This window comes from Desmodus rotundus, chromosome 3 (genome assembly GCF_022682495.2).
Source record: "Desmodus rotundus isolate HL8 chromosome 3, HLdesRot8A.1, whole genome shotgun sequence".
NCBI lineage: Eukaryota > Metazoa > Chordata > Mammalia > Chiroptera > Phyllostomidae > Desmodus > Desmodus rotundus.
This window is the reverse complement of record NC_071389.1, coordinates 67,650,757-67,670,264: the sequence shown is the minus strand read 5'-3', so window position 1 is coordinate 67,670,264 and position 19,508 is coordinate 67,650,757. Positions and strand designations below refer to the sequence as shown.

At 36.6% G+C, this 19,508-nt stretch overlaps 1 protein-coding gene across 2 annotated transcripts in view; it reads right to left on the bottom strand.

Moving 5' to 3' along the window:
* Positions 1-19,508, bottom strand: part of BTBD8 (BTB domain containing 8) — a 91,892-nt gene that overhangs the window by 37,103 nt on the left and 35,281 nt on the right. For both annotated transcript variants that reach the window (XM_024565537.4, XM_024565538.4), the window contains exon 5: positions 9,761-9,850. In XM_024565537.4, the coding sequence (XP_024421305.3) occupies positions 9,761-9,850 (90 nt within the window). The remainder of the gene's footprint in view (positions 1-9,760; positions 9,851-19,508) is intronic.

Here is a 19,508-nt window from a genome sequence, read left to right as displayed (position 1 = left end):
TGCCGCCCCAACCCCCACGGGTGCCCCCAATCAGAGGTCTGAGGCCTCATTTCCCCGCGCTGGAGCCCTGGGTTGCGTGGTCTGCTTTGCTCCCCGCCATTTGTCCGGTTTATCTGTGCACGAATGTGGGGCCGCAGGGTCTGCTAGTGGTCAGACTGCCTGCCCCGCTTGTCCCACACTCCGCCAGTCTCGGTCCCGCCACGGCCACGTGAGTCCTCTCCGCCCCGGTGCCTGTCTCCGCCCCTCCTACCGGTCTGGATGAATGTTTATTTTTTATTTCCTTGGTGTTGGACTTCCTTGTCGTTCAATTTTCTGTCAGTTCTGGTTGTGCGAGGAGGAGCAGTGTGTCTACCTACGCCACCGTCTTGGTTCTCTTCCTCAATATCTTTATGTGCTACTGACTACTGGATCTGAAGCTCTGAATTCATAACCTCCTTCCTGTTCCCTGCGTCTCCCAACACCTGAAACTGGTCTTATTTCTTTTATTCCTATTTGATTCATTATGAGACTTCTGGCTTCTTGTCCTGCCCTCTATATCTATATCAAGTGGAGGGAATCATCTGGTTTGTGGACAACCACCACTGGTTGTTGGTGAAACTTGAGAGGAGAAGAAATTTGATTCCTTTTATCCTTTCTTCTCTGCTGAAGCAGTAGGAAGAGGTGATGGGGAAAAAGTGTTTTTGCTATTCCAAATTCAGACCTTCTTTTAAGTGGGCTGTCTTAGAAGGGAAATAGTTAATCAAGTCAACTGTGGCTCTTGCATTAACGCACATTTTACTGCTTTAACAGTTTTTATCAATAATAAAGAAAATGTTTTCTTATTTCATCTCCTGATTCTCTTGTTTTATTTTGAACAGGAAGAAAGTACATTACTACTTATTGGACCCCCTCAAAACTCTAACAATATCTATTTACTATCTAGTTACCTAAATCAGAGCCGGAGGTTCATCCTAATCCTCTTCCTCATTATATTCCATCATATATACCCTCACAAATTTCTTGAATTCAGCCTCTGTTGTCTATTTCCCCTCTTGCTGCCCTGGTTTAGTCTTTCATTTTCTCTCACTTGTACTATGACAGTATCCTTTCAGATGGGTTTCCTGCCTAAAATAATCTCCTTGCAGTTCATTTCCCACATCACTATTAGAGTGACTTTGCTAAAATGTAAATCTGATATAGTCCTCCACTTTGAAAACCCTTCAACAATTCTCCATAGTCCACAGGAAAAAAAAAAGTCCAAAATTCCTTAGCTTGGTGTACAGTGTTTGTTATCATCTGACCTCTGGCTCTCCCTCTCTAGTAGCTGTTCCAAGTGAACTGCTAATTTCCTATACCTGAACTACTTATAATTTCTTAAACATCCATGCCTTAGCACATACTTTTCACTTGGCTTACAATGCTCTCCCTCTTTATTTACTTCATCTTTCATACACAAGACATGTAATTCTTTACCTCTGGTTGTTTCCTTAATGCCCCTAAGGCAAAAAAAAAAAAAAAAAATCACTGACTGTTAAACACAGTAATAACTAACATCCATATTGAGTACTTAAGAGCCAGGACTGAGCTAATAAGCATTTTGAATGCCATTAGCATATTTAATCATCCTAACAACTCAACAGTAGATACCATTATTAGTCTCATTTTATAGATTAAAAAAAGACTAAATTAAGTAACTTGCCCCAGGTCAAATCGCTAATGATGCTCTGGAATTTAAATCCAGGCAGACTGACTCCAAAGCTTGCATCTAAAGAAGTATGCTGTATATACCTCCATTATCACATTTATCAAACTGACTTGTAATATCTTTGTTTACATATTTGTTTCTCCTTCTAGACTGAGTTCTGTGAGGGGAGGGTCTATATCATAGTTATCCTTGCATCTCTAGTACCAGTAGAATGTCAGCATTGATTCACTATTTCCAGGATGAAAAGATTTTTCCATTTCCCTTATAATACTGGAGCTATACAGTAGAATTAGAGTGTGCACATTGTTGATAAGACCCCCCCAGTTTGTTAAGCATTGTACCTAAATATCTGCTGAAAGAACAAAAGGAGGATGGCAAGAAGAAAAGAAATGGAATCCCATTGGGCAGTACTCAAAAAGGTATTTGCTTTGAATCTATGGCCTTAAATAATACATGCTTAATAAATGTTTGACTAGTATTTAAATAAATGGCTTACTAGGGCACTTACAGCACCTTACCAAACCTTCAAAGGAACACACTGAGGTAAAAATATATAAATACTTTTCAATTAATTTTATAAATATAAACTGGCCTTTACTATGGCTTCTGGTTTCCACTAATTCAAAACTCCAAGCTTTACTTAAATACTTAGGAAAAAAGTCAATCTCTAAATATTCTCATTTATTTACTATCGATATGACAAGGGTAATTATGACATATTATCTGTAGTCTGTTAATTTAAACACTAGCATAATTACTAGAATATATACTATTCCATATACTTTTCCTCAAATATCCAGAGCCATTCTTGTCAATGTTACTGAGAATTGGCCATTTTTGTTGAAAGAATAGTTTCTTTTAAGACCTGACATATTTAAGCAAAAAATAATGACTAAATAAAAACAAAAGTAGTTTTATCAATAAATAATAAAATCTAGACATTTGAGCCTTTCTTTATATCAGTATATATGATAACTATAAAAACAGCAAGAAACCTTTTTCCTGCTGTCCTAACAGATGTTTTACTAAACTGCATTTTCAGTATTGTGTTGTAAATCATTTGTATTTTTACTAAAAGTGTTTTTATAAAGGCATGATCAACTAACCTAGAAAAACAAGTTATTCCAATAACCCACAGTTTAAGTGGAAAGAGTTAAAGCATTATTTTCATTTAAACATAATCAGAATAAAAGCTTGTAGGAGATGACAACATTACATATACTCAAAAAAAAAAAAGAAAAATGTATGAGAGGACAGAAATCTAAAATCAGAGAGCAAACATACCTCTAGTCTACTAAAGTCACTGTGCTTCCTAAAGTTCCAGGTTCCTATGTACGTGGGCTAAAGTAACATAGGGACATTCATTCATTCATTCACTCACATCTTCATATTCAATATTTACTGAATAATAGGCTCTATTCTAGACTTGGAGGACACAAGAAGCTTGCATTCCAGAGGGAGGACATGGACAATAAATATGTAAACAAATATATAAAGAGGATAATTTTAACAGTGAAATGTGCCATGAAGACAATGCAACAGGATAACAAAAGACAGTAACTGGAGAATTTGGCTGTAGCTGCTTTAGGTGGAGTAGTCTGGAGAAAACCCAGGGGCCAGATCATACAGGGTCTTGTAAATTACGGTAAAGGTTTGGATTTACTTCTAATTGCGATGAGTGGGCATCAAAGATTTTAGTCAGAAGAGAAATATGATCTGATTTATAGTTCAAAAGATCATGCTGAAGGTGCAGAGCAATCCCAGGAAATCTCCCAAGGGAGATGAGTAAATCCAATTTCATGCTTCAAAGCCCCAAGCCACCACTGTAAGAATTCCACTTACATAAAATGGAAATATGTGGGTATTCTTTACAAAAATATTGTCCTCGGTTCAATTTTCAGTATAGGAAGTGGAAAATTTCTCCCTGCTTCCACCCTAACAAGAGAATTTCTTCCAACTATACCCTTCTACCTCCCAACTATGGGGCATGGGAAGAACTAGATTGTAGGACTCTACTTTCCTACCTCAATTTATTGAAGGCCCTCCCACTTGAAAAATATTACAAGCATTATGTCTTGCAGTTCATTAAAAAATTCATTAAAAACCTCTGTGGTTCTTCACTGTGAGGACAGACAGGCTTTCATTCTAACCTACGGCAAAAAACATCCTGCTGACGTGCAACAGTGGCCCCGTTCCAAAAGAGGCTGCTGCTGAAGCAAAGCAGGCACTGCTGTCCTGGTATTGGTAATGACCCTCACTTGAACCCATTTCTCTCTAGAAAATGAGAACAATCTAATTTAGAGAAAGAAAAAAATAAGACAAATATTATTGAGCACTACATACTATGTACCAAGTAGTATGCCACGTTCTTTCCTTGCTGTATCTCATTTAATCTTTTCAACAACCTCAGGAAGTTCAAGGAAAGAAAGCAATGTTCCTAGAGTTATATACAAAGGAGGGACTGGATGTAGGACTGCCTATAAAAACACCAAAGTCCATTAACTTCCTACTATACCACCCCACCCCTGGAAACATCTACCCACATTTACAATATAAGTTAACATGAAGACAGAATTTGTTTTGTAGATTACTTTGTTACAAATCACATCTTTTAGGAATTTTTATTACTTTGTAGATTACTTTGTTATTTACTTTGTAGATTACTTTGTTACAATATAACAAAGTAATCTACAAAGTAATAAAAATTCCTAAAAGATGTGATTTTTTAAAAAAGTAAAATTCCTAAATCCCTTTTAGTCTTCCTATGGTGTTAAATACCATGATACTAATAACATTTTAGGTAGTAATCTGAGACAGTTAGTTTGATATATGATACAAGAGAAAAAAGAAAAACATATTGTGTAATAACAATAATATTAATAAAGGATTTAGAAAGAACCCACTATCTGTCAGGAGATAAATTCTTCTTCCATTTTAGTGTTAGAAAACCCTGCTTTATCAAGCAAGATAAAAGAAATGTATCTCATTTCCAAACTGCTAGCATTAGAAGTGAATAAGCTGACTGGGAGTGAGCCCCCACTGCTGAGCAGCAGCTCTAGTTAAGATGAACCAGTCAGGAACAGAGCCTTGCTCATCACAATGGAAGTGAAGGTAAAATAATGTAAGAGGAGCAAGCCTGGTCATGGGTGGCACTACTGCAAGCTACAGTCTACTTATTTGGATGACACTTGAAAACAAATCTGATTACTTCTGTTTGGCTTTCCCTTAAACAAGCTATTAATGATCAAAGATAGAAATTACAGGTGAGGGAATAGAGACCAATAGTTGATTTCATTAGTTCTTTCTTGTCTACTGAACTCTTAATGAATAGACTTCACTTTTAAAAGCCTGTGTACTTTGGATGTTTAATCTAAAGGCTCATGAGGGTTGATTAAGGATTGCCTTTATTCCTATAGCTAAACTCAGAAGTCATCTTGAATATAAAACAGATAAAGGTGGAGCAGCTCTGCTTGAAGAGGTATGCCTTTCCAAAAGGCCTTCCCCTCAGATCCCAATTCCACACCTGTGTTCCCTAACATACCTACCAGGATCTTTAGGGTCCTGTGGGATAAAGTTTGAAAGTCGCTGATTTGAACAGCAGAGGACTGTTTAACTAGTTCAAGAATGCATGCCAATGGGGAATTTCTAATTTCTTCAGTGACTGTGATGGAATGGATTCTGAATAAAAACATGTAATTTATATTTAGCATAAGCATTTATTTACTAAGTGACCCCAGGAAGACACTGTACTTAATCTGGTCTTGTTTTTATTTATCTGTAATATGTAAATAGACCTGCTCTCTCAAAGACTGATGCTAAAAATTAGAGGATATAATAAACATGAAGGAAGTCTAGAAAATATAAGGTATTACTACTGCTGAGGACAGAATCTATTTGGAGACAGAAACAAAGGTATATAATTGCAGGTATCATTAAATATCAAGGACCTAAGATTTCTTCCAGGAAAAAATTGGACATATGCTCTCTGTAAATTACTTTCCCCCTCTGTGGAATAAGGTTCCATAATCATATACTTTTTTTGAGAATTTTCAAAAATATTTACTGTAACAAATAAGATTTCAATTCTTTTAACAATAATTAATACGAGGTACTACATTTAATACCTAGATTGCAGATAATGTCATCATCTTTGACTTCCATCATAATTTTTCTTAAATTTTATTTTTCAGTCACAATTTTATTTTATATTAGTGTCAGGTGTACAGCATAGTAGTTAGACAATCATCTACTTTACAAAGTGGTCCCCCAATACTTCCAGTACCCACCTGGTACCATACATAATTATTACAGTATTATTGACTACATTCCCTATGCTGTACTTTACATCCCCATGACTATTTTGTAACTATCAATCTGTACTTCTTAATTCCTGCACCTCTTTCACCCAGCCCTCCAAACCCCCTTCCTGTCTGGCAACCAGTCTGTTCTCTGTATTTATGAGTCTGTTTCTGTTTTGTTTGTTCATTTATATTGTTCTTTAGATTTACATATCAGTGAAATCGTATGGTATTTTCTTTCTCTAACTTCACTTAGCATAATACCCTCTAAGTCCATCCATGCTGTCCCAAAAGGTAAGATTTCATTCTTTTATGGCTGAGTGATATTCATTATATATAGGTACTACTACTTTTTAAAATTTATTGTTATTGTTGAGACTATTACAGGCGTTCCCATTCCCCCCGACTTTGCCCATCTCCACCCAGCCCCTGCCCCGCCTTCCCTAAGGCCATTACCACACTGTTGTCTGTGTCTATGGGTTGTACCACCAGTTTTTTTGTATCCATTCATCTACTGATAGGTGCTTGGGTTGCTACTGTAAATAGTGCTGCAATGAACATAAAGGTACATATATTCTTTTGAATTACTGTTTAGCGTTTCTTCAGATATATACCCAGAAGTGGAATCACTGGGTCATAGGTTCCATTTTTAATTTTTTGAGGACCCTCCATATTGTTTTCCATAGTGGCTGTACCAATCTACATTCACACCAGCAGGGCACAAGGGTTCCCTATTCTTCACATCCTCACCAGCACTTGTTTGTTGATTTACTGATGACAGCCATTCTGACAGGTGTGAGGTGATATCTTACTGTGGTTTTAATTTGCATTTCTCTGATGCATAATCATAATTTCTTTTGACCTTTATCTTACTACACAGAAGCACATGGTTTTTAAAGAATGAATGCCAAAAAGCTGCATCCTGAGTTCAGCTAGTGTTTTCTCTCCATTTACATTTTTATTGAATTCAGTTCCAATGAGAGTGGATTAATAATTGTTTTTAAATGATGTCTAAAACATCTGAAACATAGTCGTCCCTGGACAAATTTCCAAAATTACACCACAGTGATTATCCCTAGGCCTGGCACACTTAGAGACACTCTGACCTCTGCTAGTACTATCCTTCTTCTTATATTCAGGGGATATTTTACATTTGTCATCAAGGAAGAGATCTTAACAGTAGGATACATATATCTTTCAGGTTATCACTACTTCATCCATCTACACATTCCCTTTGCCCCATAATCAGAAACTACCTGGTTGCCAGAGTAAGGGGGTAAAGGGGTGAACAAAATATATAAAGGTAGTCAAAGTGTAGTGTACAAACTTACAGTTATAAGAAAATTAAATCCTGGGGATGTAATGTGCATGGTGACTATAGTTAACAATACTGCATTTTATACTTGAAAGTTGCTAGGAAAATAGATCCTAAAAGATCTTATCACAAGAAAAAGAACTATAACTCTGGGGTAATGGATGTTAACTATCATTTCACAATATATACATATATCAAATTATTAGTCGTATGCCTAAGAATGTTATATAATAATACCTCAGTAAATATTTTAATTTATTTTTTAAAGACTTATTTATTTATTTAGAGAGAGGAGAAGGGAGGAAGAAAAAGAGGGAGAAAAACAGTGTGGTTGTCTCTCATGTGGCCCCTACTGGGGACCTGGCCCACAACCCAGGTTTATGCCCTGATCGGGATTGAACCGGAGAGACCCTTTGGTTTGCAGGCCGGCACTCAGTCCACCGAGCCACACCAGCCAGGGCTTCAATAAATATTTTTAAATGAATAAGAGAAGCTCAGATGCAAAGATAATGGGGTTACTTAGATGCAAACTTTTCCTAACATCATCAAGCAATTCATGTTATATTTTGATGCTATATTAGTGGGAGAAAAAGAGAAGAAAAACAAACCTTCCATGTGTAAGTATTTTATGCATACAGGGGACAAATTAGTTAGGGATGAAGTTTATTACAGTAGTAATATCAACTAAAAACTTGGTGATTATATGTGTGTTGTATGTGTGTGCATACACACAAGGTCTGGCAGAAGTAACGCGTGCTTGAGTGTGGTTGGTAGGGTAATAATATGGGTGTAATAATTTATAGTCTGAATTTGAACATTTCACATAAAATGTCATATGGTGTGCTTGAGTGTGATATTGTTATGTTACAGAATTACATGCTTATGATTTTGTAATAAAAAAGGGGTGTTACATGCGCCGGACCCTGTATATTTACATCCTACATTATTTTTCTTTATTAATATTTCATTAGTCTAGTGTTTTTGCTTAAAAAATACTGTAATAAAGGAATACACATGATCCCATGGATGCATGATTGAAATCACTAATAGTGGCAGTTGCTGAACCTACACCGAAAAGTTAGGCTACAAAATATTTCACTGTGTTTTGTGTATTATGCGTACTGAAACTGTGGTAATATAATTAAAATGTGACCCCGGTATGAAAGAAAATGGCTTGGGTTCTCTTTTATCTACGTTTCATTTTTATTATGTAAATAAAATATGAAAAAAATAAAGTAAAAACACATTACATATTTTTACAAATGTTTTAAAATTCTATGTTTTATAGAGTGAAACACTATAAAATGGGAGGCATTTGGGGCATATAAAATCTCCCCTATTCAGAAACTACCCGGTTGCCAGAAGCAGGAGGTAGAGAGTGAAGGTAGTCAAAAGATGCTTTTAGTTAGTAAAGGGAACCAGACTGTTATAACCTAGAAGGATCAAGATTATAGACTGTGTGGCAAATAAATGTTCAGTAAGAATTTATTAATACTTTCTATGTATCCACTGTTATGGAATTGCCAGCATCACCTCGAGCCTCTGGCTAAAAGTGACCGCATCAAGGAAACATCTATGGTGAAAATGATGCAGAACTGAGAAGCTCCCTCAGAACTCCCAGCAATTTTCCTATTGAGAAAGTCCTCCCCCATACTGTACACTACAGAATCTCACGGTTATTACTATGACCAAAAAATGTTCCATTTCACCATTTAAGGAAGTAGTTCATCTCTTAATAACAGTCTTGGCAGTTTAAATAAACTGCCACCATATGTGTAGATTCACCATTGTACTACCATAGGTCGTTGAGATCCATACCTATCCAAATTATACTTTAAAGAAGAAAAATAAGGGGAAAAAAAAGAAACTATACCTGTTATAGACTGAATATTTGGTTCCCCGACCCACCTAAATTCATATATTGAACCCTAATTCCCCAGTGTGGCTATATTTGGAGATGGAGCTTCTAAGAAAGTAATTAAGGTTAAATGAGGTAATAAGGGTGGGGCCCTGCCCTGATGTGATATGATTAGTGCCTTTATAAGAAACACCAAAGTACTCTCTCCCTCCACTTTCCTTTCACGGCCCCCCAGGTCCCCCTACACTGAGGAAAGGCCATTTGAGCACACACTGGTAAGGGGCTGTCTGCAACCCAAGGACCCAAGGTGAGACCTCTCACTAGACACCAACCTTGTTGGCACTTTGGTCTTGCAGAACTGTGAGAAAATGAATTTCTGTTGTTTAAATCACCCAGTCTGTGGTACTTTGTTATTGCAACCTGAAAAGACTAACACACTATCTCTATTATTACTAAATATTCCCTACTTCCTCATGTTTTCAGAAAATGTACTTTGTAGGATTCTACCACATGAGAAATAGTTTACTGGACTTACAGGGAAATCAGATTCATAAAAGTGCTTTGTATCATTTGCAGTCAAATTGCCTTGTAAAAATTATGCTTACCCTTGAAGAAGAATGTACTCCTGTGAGCTTTCAGCCCAACAGCCACTCAGCATTGCAGCAAAATAACTAGACCTGGCACTTAAAATGGCTCTAAAGGGAAGAGGGAGAAAAAACACAGGTAAACACTTATTATACAAAACATAATTTTTAATGAAACTCTCTACATTTTATAATATAATAATCTATTTGTTGTTTGTATTTACTGATAGCATTATTATAAAATTATATTTATATCTAGATATTTTTGATTGCTTGATTATAACATTAATTCCAATGTCATCCTCATCTTTTAAATAAAAATGGAAATTATTTCCATTAAGTAAGAAAGTAATAAATCGTCTAAAAATAGAGAAATAAAGACCAAAAGATGTTAATTTCTTGAGGAAATATTTTATCAATAAGAGAGAGACTAAAACCCTATAGGGCCTGAGTTCAAGTTCAGCACTTATCCTAATTATGCTCAAGAATGGCTATACTTAGGTTTGCAAAAATGACAGTAAAGCCATTTTCTTTTGAATTTCAGTACTATCTTCAGATAAAATATTAATTCATTCTTTAATTCAACAAGTATCTACTGACTTCTATTCTGTGCTAGGCACTATTTTAGATGCTGGAAATACAGATGTAAATGAGATACTACAAAGAACAGTATTATATACTAGTGGAAGATGGGCTCAAAGAGTGGAGGGGGAGAGGGAGCAGAGAAAGACACTCTTGGCAATGGCCTACTAGGTTGTCTCAGACCAACCCTCCTGCTGGAAACAGCCAGGAAAATGGGCAAAATATATATCTTAAAAAATAAAGAAATAAAACATGATTTGAAGGTGTCAAAAAGCTACTATGGTGGCAGATTTTGAGACAAGTTATGAGAGAGAAGACAAAAGAGGTGATCCAAGTATTTGAGGTCACTTCTTTGAGGTAACTTCTTCCATTGAGGCAACTGCCAAATCTGAAAGCAAAAGCTGAGCATAGCTTCTAACAACTTTCACAGGCATACAGGCACACAGATTGGAATTTGGTGTCTATCAAAGAGAGGAGGCTTTGGTGGATACTCACGATTACAGTTGGACTCTGAAGGGCTACACATAAGGAAGAAGAATAAATGGGAAATAGACAAGCCCTTATTAGAACCAAAGTCCAGCTCTGAGTCAGCTGAATCCCTGACTGCATGAAAGTGATCTGCATCTAGCCTAACTGCTGGCCAGACGCAAAAGGAAATCTAGTCTTCATGAACATAACTTTACCCAGAGTGCCAAACTATTTTTATAAATTTTTGATAAAATATCTAGCAATCGTCCAAAGATAATCAGGAATAATAATCAACAAGTAGAAAAGAAAGGAATTTCATTTACACTAGTATCTAAAAGGTCAAATAGAACAAATAAACAAAAAAGCAACACCTCTACATTAAAAGCTATAAACACTATTGAGATAAATTTTAAAAGACCTAAGGGAGAGCTAAACTTCACTCATGGATTTGAAGACCTAAAACTGTTAACATGTCCATTATGCCTAAATTAATTTCTAGATTCCACACAATCTTGATCAAGTTTTTTTAATGGCAATTTACTTATTTATTTAATCCTCACCAGAGGACATTTTATTATATTTTATTGACTATGCTATTACAGTTGTCCCAATTTTTCCCTCTTTGTCCCCCTCCTCTTGGTACTCCTCTTCCTACCAGCATTCCCCACGCCCCCCTTAGTTCATGTCCATGGGTCGTACATGTAAGTTCTTTGGTTTCTCCATTTCCTATACTATTCGTAACACCCCCTGTCTATTTTGTACCTACCAATTATGCTTCTTAATCCCTGTACCTTTTCACCCATTGTCCCTCTTCCCCCTCCCAGCTGATAACCCTCCATGTAATCTCCATTTCTGTGATTCTGTTCCTGTTCTAGTTGTTTGCTTAGTTTGCTTTTTATGATTCTATTTATATGACAATCTGGAAAAGGTAAAACTATGGAGATAATCAAAAATTGCCAGAGGTCTGGGAGGGGGAAAAGTTGAAGAGTTCAATTATAAGAATTTTTTAGTTGAAACTATTCTGTATGATATTGTAATGGTAGATGTAGGACAATATGCATTTATAAAAATCCATAAAACTTTATAGCACGTGGGAATCTTAGTGTATACAAATTAAAACAAAAATACTAGGAGGAGGTCAGGTCAGGGAATCTCATGATGAAATGCCCACTGCGACAAAAGAATCTAACTGTATTGCAAATGCATAAAATAACCTCAGTGAAGGGAATGGGACAGAAAGGTGCTGGCCCAAATAACTTTGGAAATGAGTAGAGACTGTAAGAGTAAAAGCAAAGGAACTATATACAAGCCACTGTACTCTAGTTGGTAAAGTTAGTTCCCGTGGAGGTACGGATTAACAATTCTGAAACTGCCATACATGAATACTGGAACTGAACAATTAAGTGCTACATGTTGGATAATGAAAGCCAGGTTTCTCACTGCTATAGTGGAAGATTAGACAGTCAAGGGAACAAGACTAGGATGATCCATGTGGTAAGAGATTAGTGTTGGAGACATTGATATGAACTCATGTTTAGCTTCACATAAAGAGGATTCATACAGAAATATTTTTAGATATGTGCATATTGCAGACTAATATATATATATACACATATATTTCCTTGCTCCGTCTGCTGAGAGGGCCTAAAGGAAACAACAAGCACCCCCAGTGTCCAGATATTAGTTTCTAATACCATTAGAATAAAAGTAACCAGGGTTCATCAGAGAAATGGTTGATGCTGGGACAGATGAGCCTAGACTATCTTTTAGAGTTAGAAAGTAAGAAGACGCTACACACACACACACACACACACACACACACACACACAGATGAGGGGTGTATGTCAAAAACCGATTGAAGTGAGATCATCATCAGATAAATTCAAATTGGGGGACACTATACAAAATACTTGCCCAATACCCCTCAAACCATCAAGATCATCAAAAACAAAAAAAGACTGAGAAACTGTTACAGCCAAGAGAATCTTAAGGAGACATAACCACCAAATGTGTTATGGTATCCTCAATGAGATCTAATAATAGAAAAAGGACATTAGGCAAAAACTAAGGAAGTGTGAATAAACTACAAACTTTAGATAATAACAATGTCTCAATATTGGTTCATTAATTGTATCAAATACAATATACTAAGATATATCTTTATCTGTACCCATAGCTATGTTAATAGGGGAACTGAGTGTTGGGGGTATATGGGAATTTTCTGTGTTTTCTTCTAAATTTTTCTGTAAATTTAGAACTGTTCTAAAAATTATGTATATTAAGAAAAAATTAGGGATTCTGCTTCATCCCATGAGAGGCAAGTGTGAGACTGCCTAACATCCATTAACAAGTAGAAAAATAAATAAAGTGTGACAGTGAAAAAAGACACTATAGGACTCTGTTTCCTAAGAGAAGGAAAACTAATTAGGTAAATACATAATCATAGTGCTTTTCTTCCTGAAAACAATTTTTTCATCATGGCACAGGGGGACAAACAAGCGGAATCAGGTTGTCTTGCTGGGTTGAAAAGACAAATACAGGAGTCCTAGGGGGATGAGTCAGTCTGAATTTATGGGGCACATTACTACAGAAGAGGGAGTTTTGAAGAAAAAGAGTGACATAAGTTAGTGAGGGATCCCTTGAGTCTTTGTCTGGATATAATCTGAACACTGGGTGAAACTCCATGAAGCCAGGCAAAGAGTTAAGGACCAGGGAACTATAAGCCCTCATCACATAGGGCTGGCAGACATTCAAGTTTCTATCAGCCAGAATAGAATACTTGGGGCACTCAGAAAAGATCCCTGAAGGATCACGTCTCAGTAGAATAGCTATACAACATTTAGAGCAAAAGCTACTGTTGATCCATGCTAACAATGTTTAAAAAACAAGTTTCATAAAGATAAAGCTGATCCAGAATAACTTGTCTGCTAAAACAAAGTTCAACACTCTTTTAGAAGAAAGGTAACAAAATTCAAACACTTAACAACATAACATTCATAACATTCTGCATGTAATAAAAATTGTAAGGTATGTGTAGAAGTAGTAAAATATGAACTATAACCAGGCAAAAAATCAGTCAATAGAAACAGACCCAGAAATGAAAGATATGATGAAATTAGCAAAGAATTTTTTAAAACTATTATAGACATGCTTGAGGATTTTTAAATAAGAAACATAATGAAGAGAGAAATAAAAGGTGTTTTTTAAAAAAACAGAACTTTTAAGAGATGAACTACATAATATCTGAAATTAAAAAATTCATACATGAACCTAAAAAAAGATTAGATACTAAAGAAGAAAATATCAGTGCACCTATGCACACAGCAATACAAATAATCCAAATAAAACATAGGAGAAAAACAAACTTAAAAAAAAAAAAGAAGCTTAAGTGAGGTGTGGGACTAACATACATATATAGTTGGAGTGTCATGTGGAAAGAAGATAAAAAGGGGACTGCAAAAAAAATTTTTAAAAATGATGGTCGTACATTTTTCAAATTTCTTAAAAACTACAAACCCAAAGCTCAATAATTCAAAAACAGGATTAACATAAGGAAAGCATAAATGATCAAACTGCTAAAAACTCATTATAGAGAAATAAAATTAAAAAGCAGCCACAGAAAAAAGGCACATCCCATACTGACAAGCAAAATTAGGCATGATCACAGACTTTTCATCAGAGACAATGCAAGCCAGATAACAATAAAACAACATCTTTAAGGCACTGAAAGAAACAAAAAATTGCCAACTTGTAATTTTGTATCCAGCAAAATTATCTTTCAAAAATGAAAGCTAAATGAAGACTCTTCTAGATAAACCAGAGCTGAGAAAAGTCATTGCCAGCTGACCTGAATTACAGAAAATTTTTAAGAAGTTCTCAGGCTGAAGTAAAATTATAACAAAAACCTGGAACTGCAAAAAAGACAGAAAATGTTAGAAGTGTGGGGAAATACAAAATACATTCTTTCTCATTTAATAAAGAACTTAAAGATAATTATTTAAAAGAACAGATGGTCTACAGAGTTCCAGCCAAGATGGAGGTGTAGGTAGAAACCCTTCACTTCCTCGCACAACCAAAAGGAGAAAAACAACCAATCTAAAATCAATAAACAACCAGAGGTGCCAGAAAATCAAACTGCATGGAACTCCAACAACCATGGAATTAAAGAAACAGTCAAAGAGAACAACCAGACTGGTAAGGTAGTGGACGGAGAGAAACCACAGTGAGGCAGCGGACCATAGGGGTGGGGCTGGCTGCTGCATGGCAGCAGGCTGTGTGGGAGGGGCTGACTTAAGGGGAAACTGAGACTCAGAGGTGGCTGTGGTCTGCGGTGGTTGCCAAGATAGGAGAAACTCCCAGTCTCACACAAGAGTTCATTGAAAAGTGCATGAGAGATGAGCAGGTGAGCTGCACTGTTTCCTCTCTGGCCCCTCTCCCACAGGCAGCACCACAGTGCAGCAAGGAGTTTTGCCCTGCCCAGGTAACTACTGAAGGCCCCGCCCCCTTACAACTTATCAAGGGCCCCGAGTAAAGAAATAGGGCCAAAATGAAAGAACAGAGCAAAACCTCAGAAGGAGAGCTAAGTGAGGAGGATATAGCCAACCTATCTGATGGAGAATTTAAAGCCCTGGTAATCAAAATGCTCATGAAACTGATGGAGCTTGGTCAAAAAATGAAAGAACAAATGTAAGATACCCAAAATGAAATAAAGCTAAATACTCAGGGAACCAAGAGTGACAAGAAGGAAACCAGGACTCAAAGCAACAATTTGGAACAAAAGGAAAAAATAAACATCCAACCAGATCAGAATGAAAAAACAAGAATCCAAAAAAATGAAGAGAGGCAGAGGAATCTCTGGGACAACCTGAAACCTTCCAATATCCGAATTATAGGGGTGCCAGAAGGAGAACAACAGCAAGAAATTGAAAACTTATTTGAACAAATAATGAAGGAAAACTTCCCCAATCTGGCGAAGGCAATAGACTTCCAGGAAGTCCAGGAAGCCCAGAGAGTCCCAAAGAAGTTGGACCCAAAGAGGAACACACCAAGGCACATCAAGTTACCCAAGATTAAAGACAAAGAGACAATCATAAAAGCAGCAAGAGGGAAGGAAAGAGTTACCTACAAAAGAGTTCCCATAAGGCTATCAGCTGATTTCTCAAAAGAAACCTTATAGGCAAGAAGGGGCTGGAACGAAGTATTTGAAGTTATGAAAGGCAAGGACCTACATCCAAGATTGCTCTATCCAGCAAAGCTATCATTTAGAATGGAAGGGCAGATAAAGTGCTTCTCAGATAAGGTCAAGTTAAAGGAGTTCATCATCACCAAGCCTTTATTACATGAAATGTTAAAGGGACTTATCTAAAAAAAGGAAGATCAAAAATATGAAGAGTAAAATGGCAACAAACTCACAACTATCAACAAATGAACCTAAAAAAATAAAAGAAAGAAAAACAAAGAAAACAGAAACTAAGCAAACTAGAACAGGAACAGAATCCAAGAAATGGAGATCACATGGAGGGTTTTCAGTGGGGAAAGGGAGAGGAAGAATGGGGGGAAAAGGTACAGGGAAAAAGAAGCATAATTGGTACGCATTAAACAGACAAGGAGAGGTCAAAAATGGTATAGGAAACAGAGAACTCAAAGAACTTATATGTACAACCCATGGACATGAACTAAGGGGGGATGCTGGAGGGCTAGGGAGTACAAGGTGGAGGGGAGATAAAGGGGGAAAAATTGGGAAAACTGTAATAGCATAATCAATAAAATATAATTTAAATAAATAAAAGAACAATTACAATTTATAGTGGAGTTTAAAATATATAAAATAAGGTGACTTCCAATCAAGATGGACATGTAGGTAAACACATCTTGCCTCCTCCACAACCACAGCAAAAATTACAAATATACCACAAAACAAATATCACCCATAATTCTCAGAAAATCAGCTGTATGGAAGTCCGACAACCAAGGATTTAAAGAAGCCACATTCATCCAGATGGGTAGGAGGGCATGGAGAGGTGCGAGAGGTGCGGGAGAGGCGCAGAGACACGGAATGAGTGGTCTCACATCCATGTGTGGTGGATAAAAGTCAGGAAAATACCTCTGAGCAAGGGATCCCAGCCCCAGACCAGACCACCAAGCCCAGGGTTCCAGCACCAGGAAGATAAGTCCCCATAACTTCTGCCTGTAAAAACCAGTGGGGGTTGGGACAGAAGAAAATGGGATGCTCAAGAGACTCCTCATAAAGGGCCCATGACAGACGTAGGACTCATGCAGACTCACCTCCCCTGGCATTTAGCACCAGGGCAACAGCTGGAAAGGAACCAGCAGCAAACTAGGAGAAAGTGAAGTGACTGGCAACAGGGCAAGTGCCAGGAGACAACTTCCTCCTGGGAAAAACTCCAGAGGCCAGGCAGCAGCCAATGTCCCTTTTCTTAACCCTCCCACACACAGAGCCACAAAGTGGCAACAACATATCTGAGACTCCATCAACCTGGTTCACAAAGGTTGCTTCATCCTGGTGATTACCTAAGGCTCTGCCCCATCCAACTTACGGGTGTCCTTTTGTACAACAGGCCATGCTACTGAGACAGGGAGTCTGACAGAAATGAAGGTTACATTAAATGAAATAAAGAAAAATCTTTAAAGAAAAATAAAGATTTTTCTTTATATCATTAGGGAACCAATAGCAGAGAGGATGAAGCCGAGAATCAGATCAATGATCTGGAACACAAGGAAGAAAAAAGCATTAAAAAAAATGAGGATAGGCTAAGAAGTCTCTGGGACATCTTTAAATGTACCAACATCTAAATCATAGGGATGCCAGAAGGAGAAGAGGAAGACCAAGGAATTGAAAACTTGTTTGAAAAAGTAATGACAGAAAACTTCCCTAATTTGGTGAAGGAAATAGACATACAAGTCCAGGAAGCACAAAGTCCCAAACAAGATGGACACAAAGAGGATCACACCAAGACACATCATAATGCAAAAGGTTAAAGAGAGAATCTTTACCAGCAGCAAGAGAAAAGCAGATAGTAAGCAACAAAGGATTGTCAGTTGATTTCTCAAAAGAAACCTTACAGTCAAGAAGGGACTCAAAAGAAGTATTCAAAGTCATGAAAAGCAAGGACCTACATCCAAGATTTACTCTATCCAGCAAAGCTATCATTTAGAATGGAACAGTGGATAAAATGATTCCCAGATAAGGTAAAGCTAAAGGAGTTCATCATCACCAAAACCTTACTATACAAAATAGCTAAGACAAAGAAGATCAGAACTATGAACAGTAAAATGACAACAAACTCACAACTATGAATAACTGAACCTAAGAAAAAAAGAGAAAAACAAACTAAACAAACACACAGAACAGGAACAGAATCACAGAAATGGAGATCACATGGAGGGTTATCAGTGGGGAGGTGGGAAGGGTCGAATAGGGGAAAAGGTACAGGGAATAAGAAGCATAAATGGTAGTTGCAAAATAGACAGGGGGAGGTTAAGAATAGTATAGGAAATGGAGAAGCCAAAGAACTTATATGTACGACCCATGGACATGAACTAAGTGGGATGGGCCATGCTGGAAGGAATGGGGATACCAGGTAGAGGGGGACAAGGTGGGAAAAATAGGACAACTATAATAGCATAATTAATAAAATAAACTTAAAAAAATAAAACCTAAAAAAAACCTTAAAAAACCAAAAACCTAAAAAATCACTTGCACATGAGCACACACACACATACAGCTATCAACAGTATGACAAAAGTGAAAATAGCTCTGGCTAGTGTGGCTCGGCTAGAGTGGCTCTATTAATATCAAACAAAACACTTCACAACAAAGGACATTATCTGTTGTAAAGAGTGGTATGTTATAACAAAAATAGAGTCAATTCAACAAGAGAAAATAACAATCTTAGATGTATGTGCCAAATAACAAACCTTCAAAAGATATCAAGCAAAAACTGATAGAGCTGATAGAGCTGAAAGAACAGACAAATTCACAATCATATCTGGAAACTTCAATATTCTCAGTAATTAACAGTAGACCAAAAAATCTGTTAAGGGTATGAAGACTTGAGCAATGTCATCAACCAACATAACATTTATAGTCACTCTACCCCAGTATAGCAGAACACACATTCTTTTCAAGTACACGTGGAACATTCACTAAGACAGATATTCTGGGTCATAAAACATGTTTCAAATTTAAGTGAACTAATATAGAATATGTTCTATGACCACAATAGGATTAAATTAGAAATTAATTATGGAGAAATATCTGTAAAATTTTCAAATATTTGGAAGTAAATCACACATCCAAATAATCCATGGATCAAAGAAAAAATTAGAAAATGTTTACTCGAATAAAAATAAAAATCCAATATACCAAAATCTGTGGAATGCAGTTAAAGCAGTACCTAGAGATAATTTTTTAGCTTTTAAATGCTCATCTTAAAAAAGGAAAAGGTTTCAAATCAATGACCCAAGATGCTACCTTAAGAGACTATAAAAAGAAACACAAATCATACCTATAGTAAGCAGAAGGAAGAGAAATTTTTATTTTTCTATAAGAGGAAAAAGATGTAACCTTAGAGTATGACTGAACCTATACAAAAAGATAAAAAATATTAAGCAGTCTACAATTCTTTTCTCAAGCATGGAAAGCTAAAATTTTATTTTTGCTTATGATAAACTATAATACAGAATCTTAAAAAGTGAA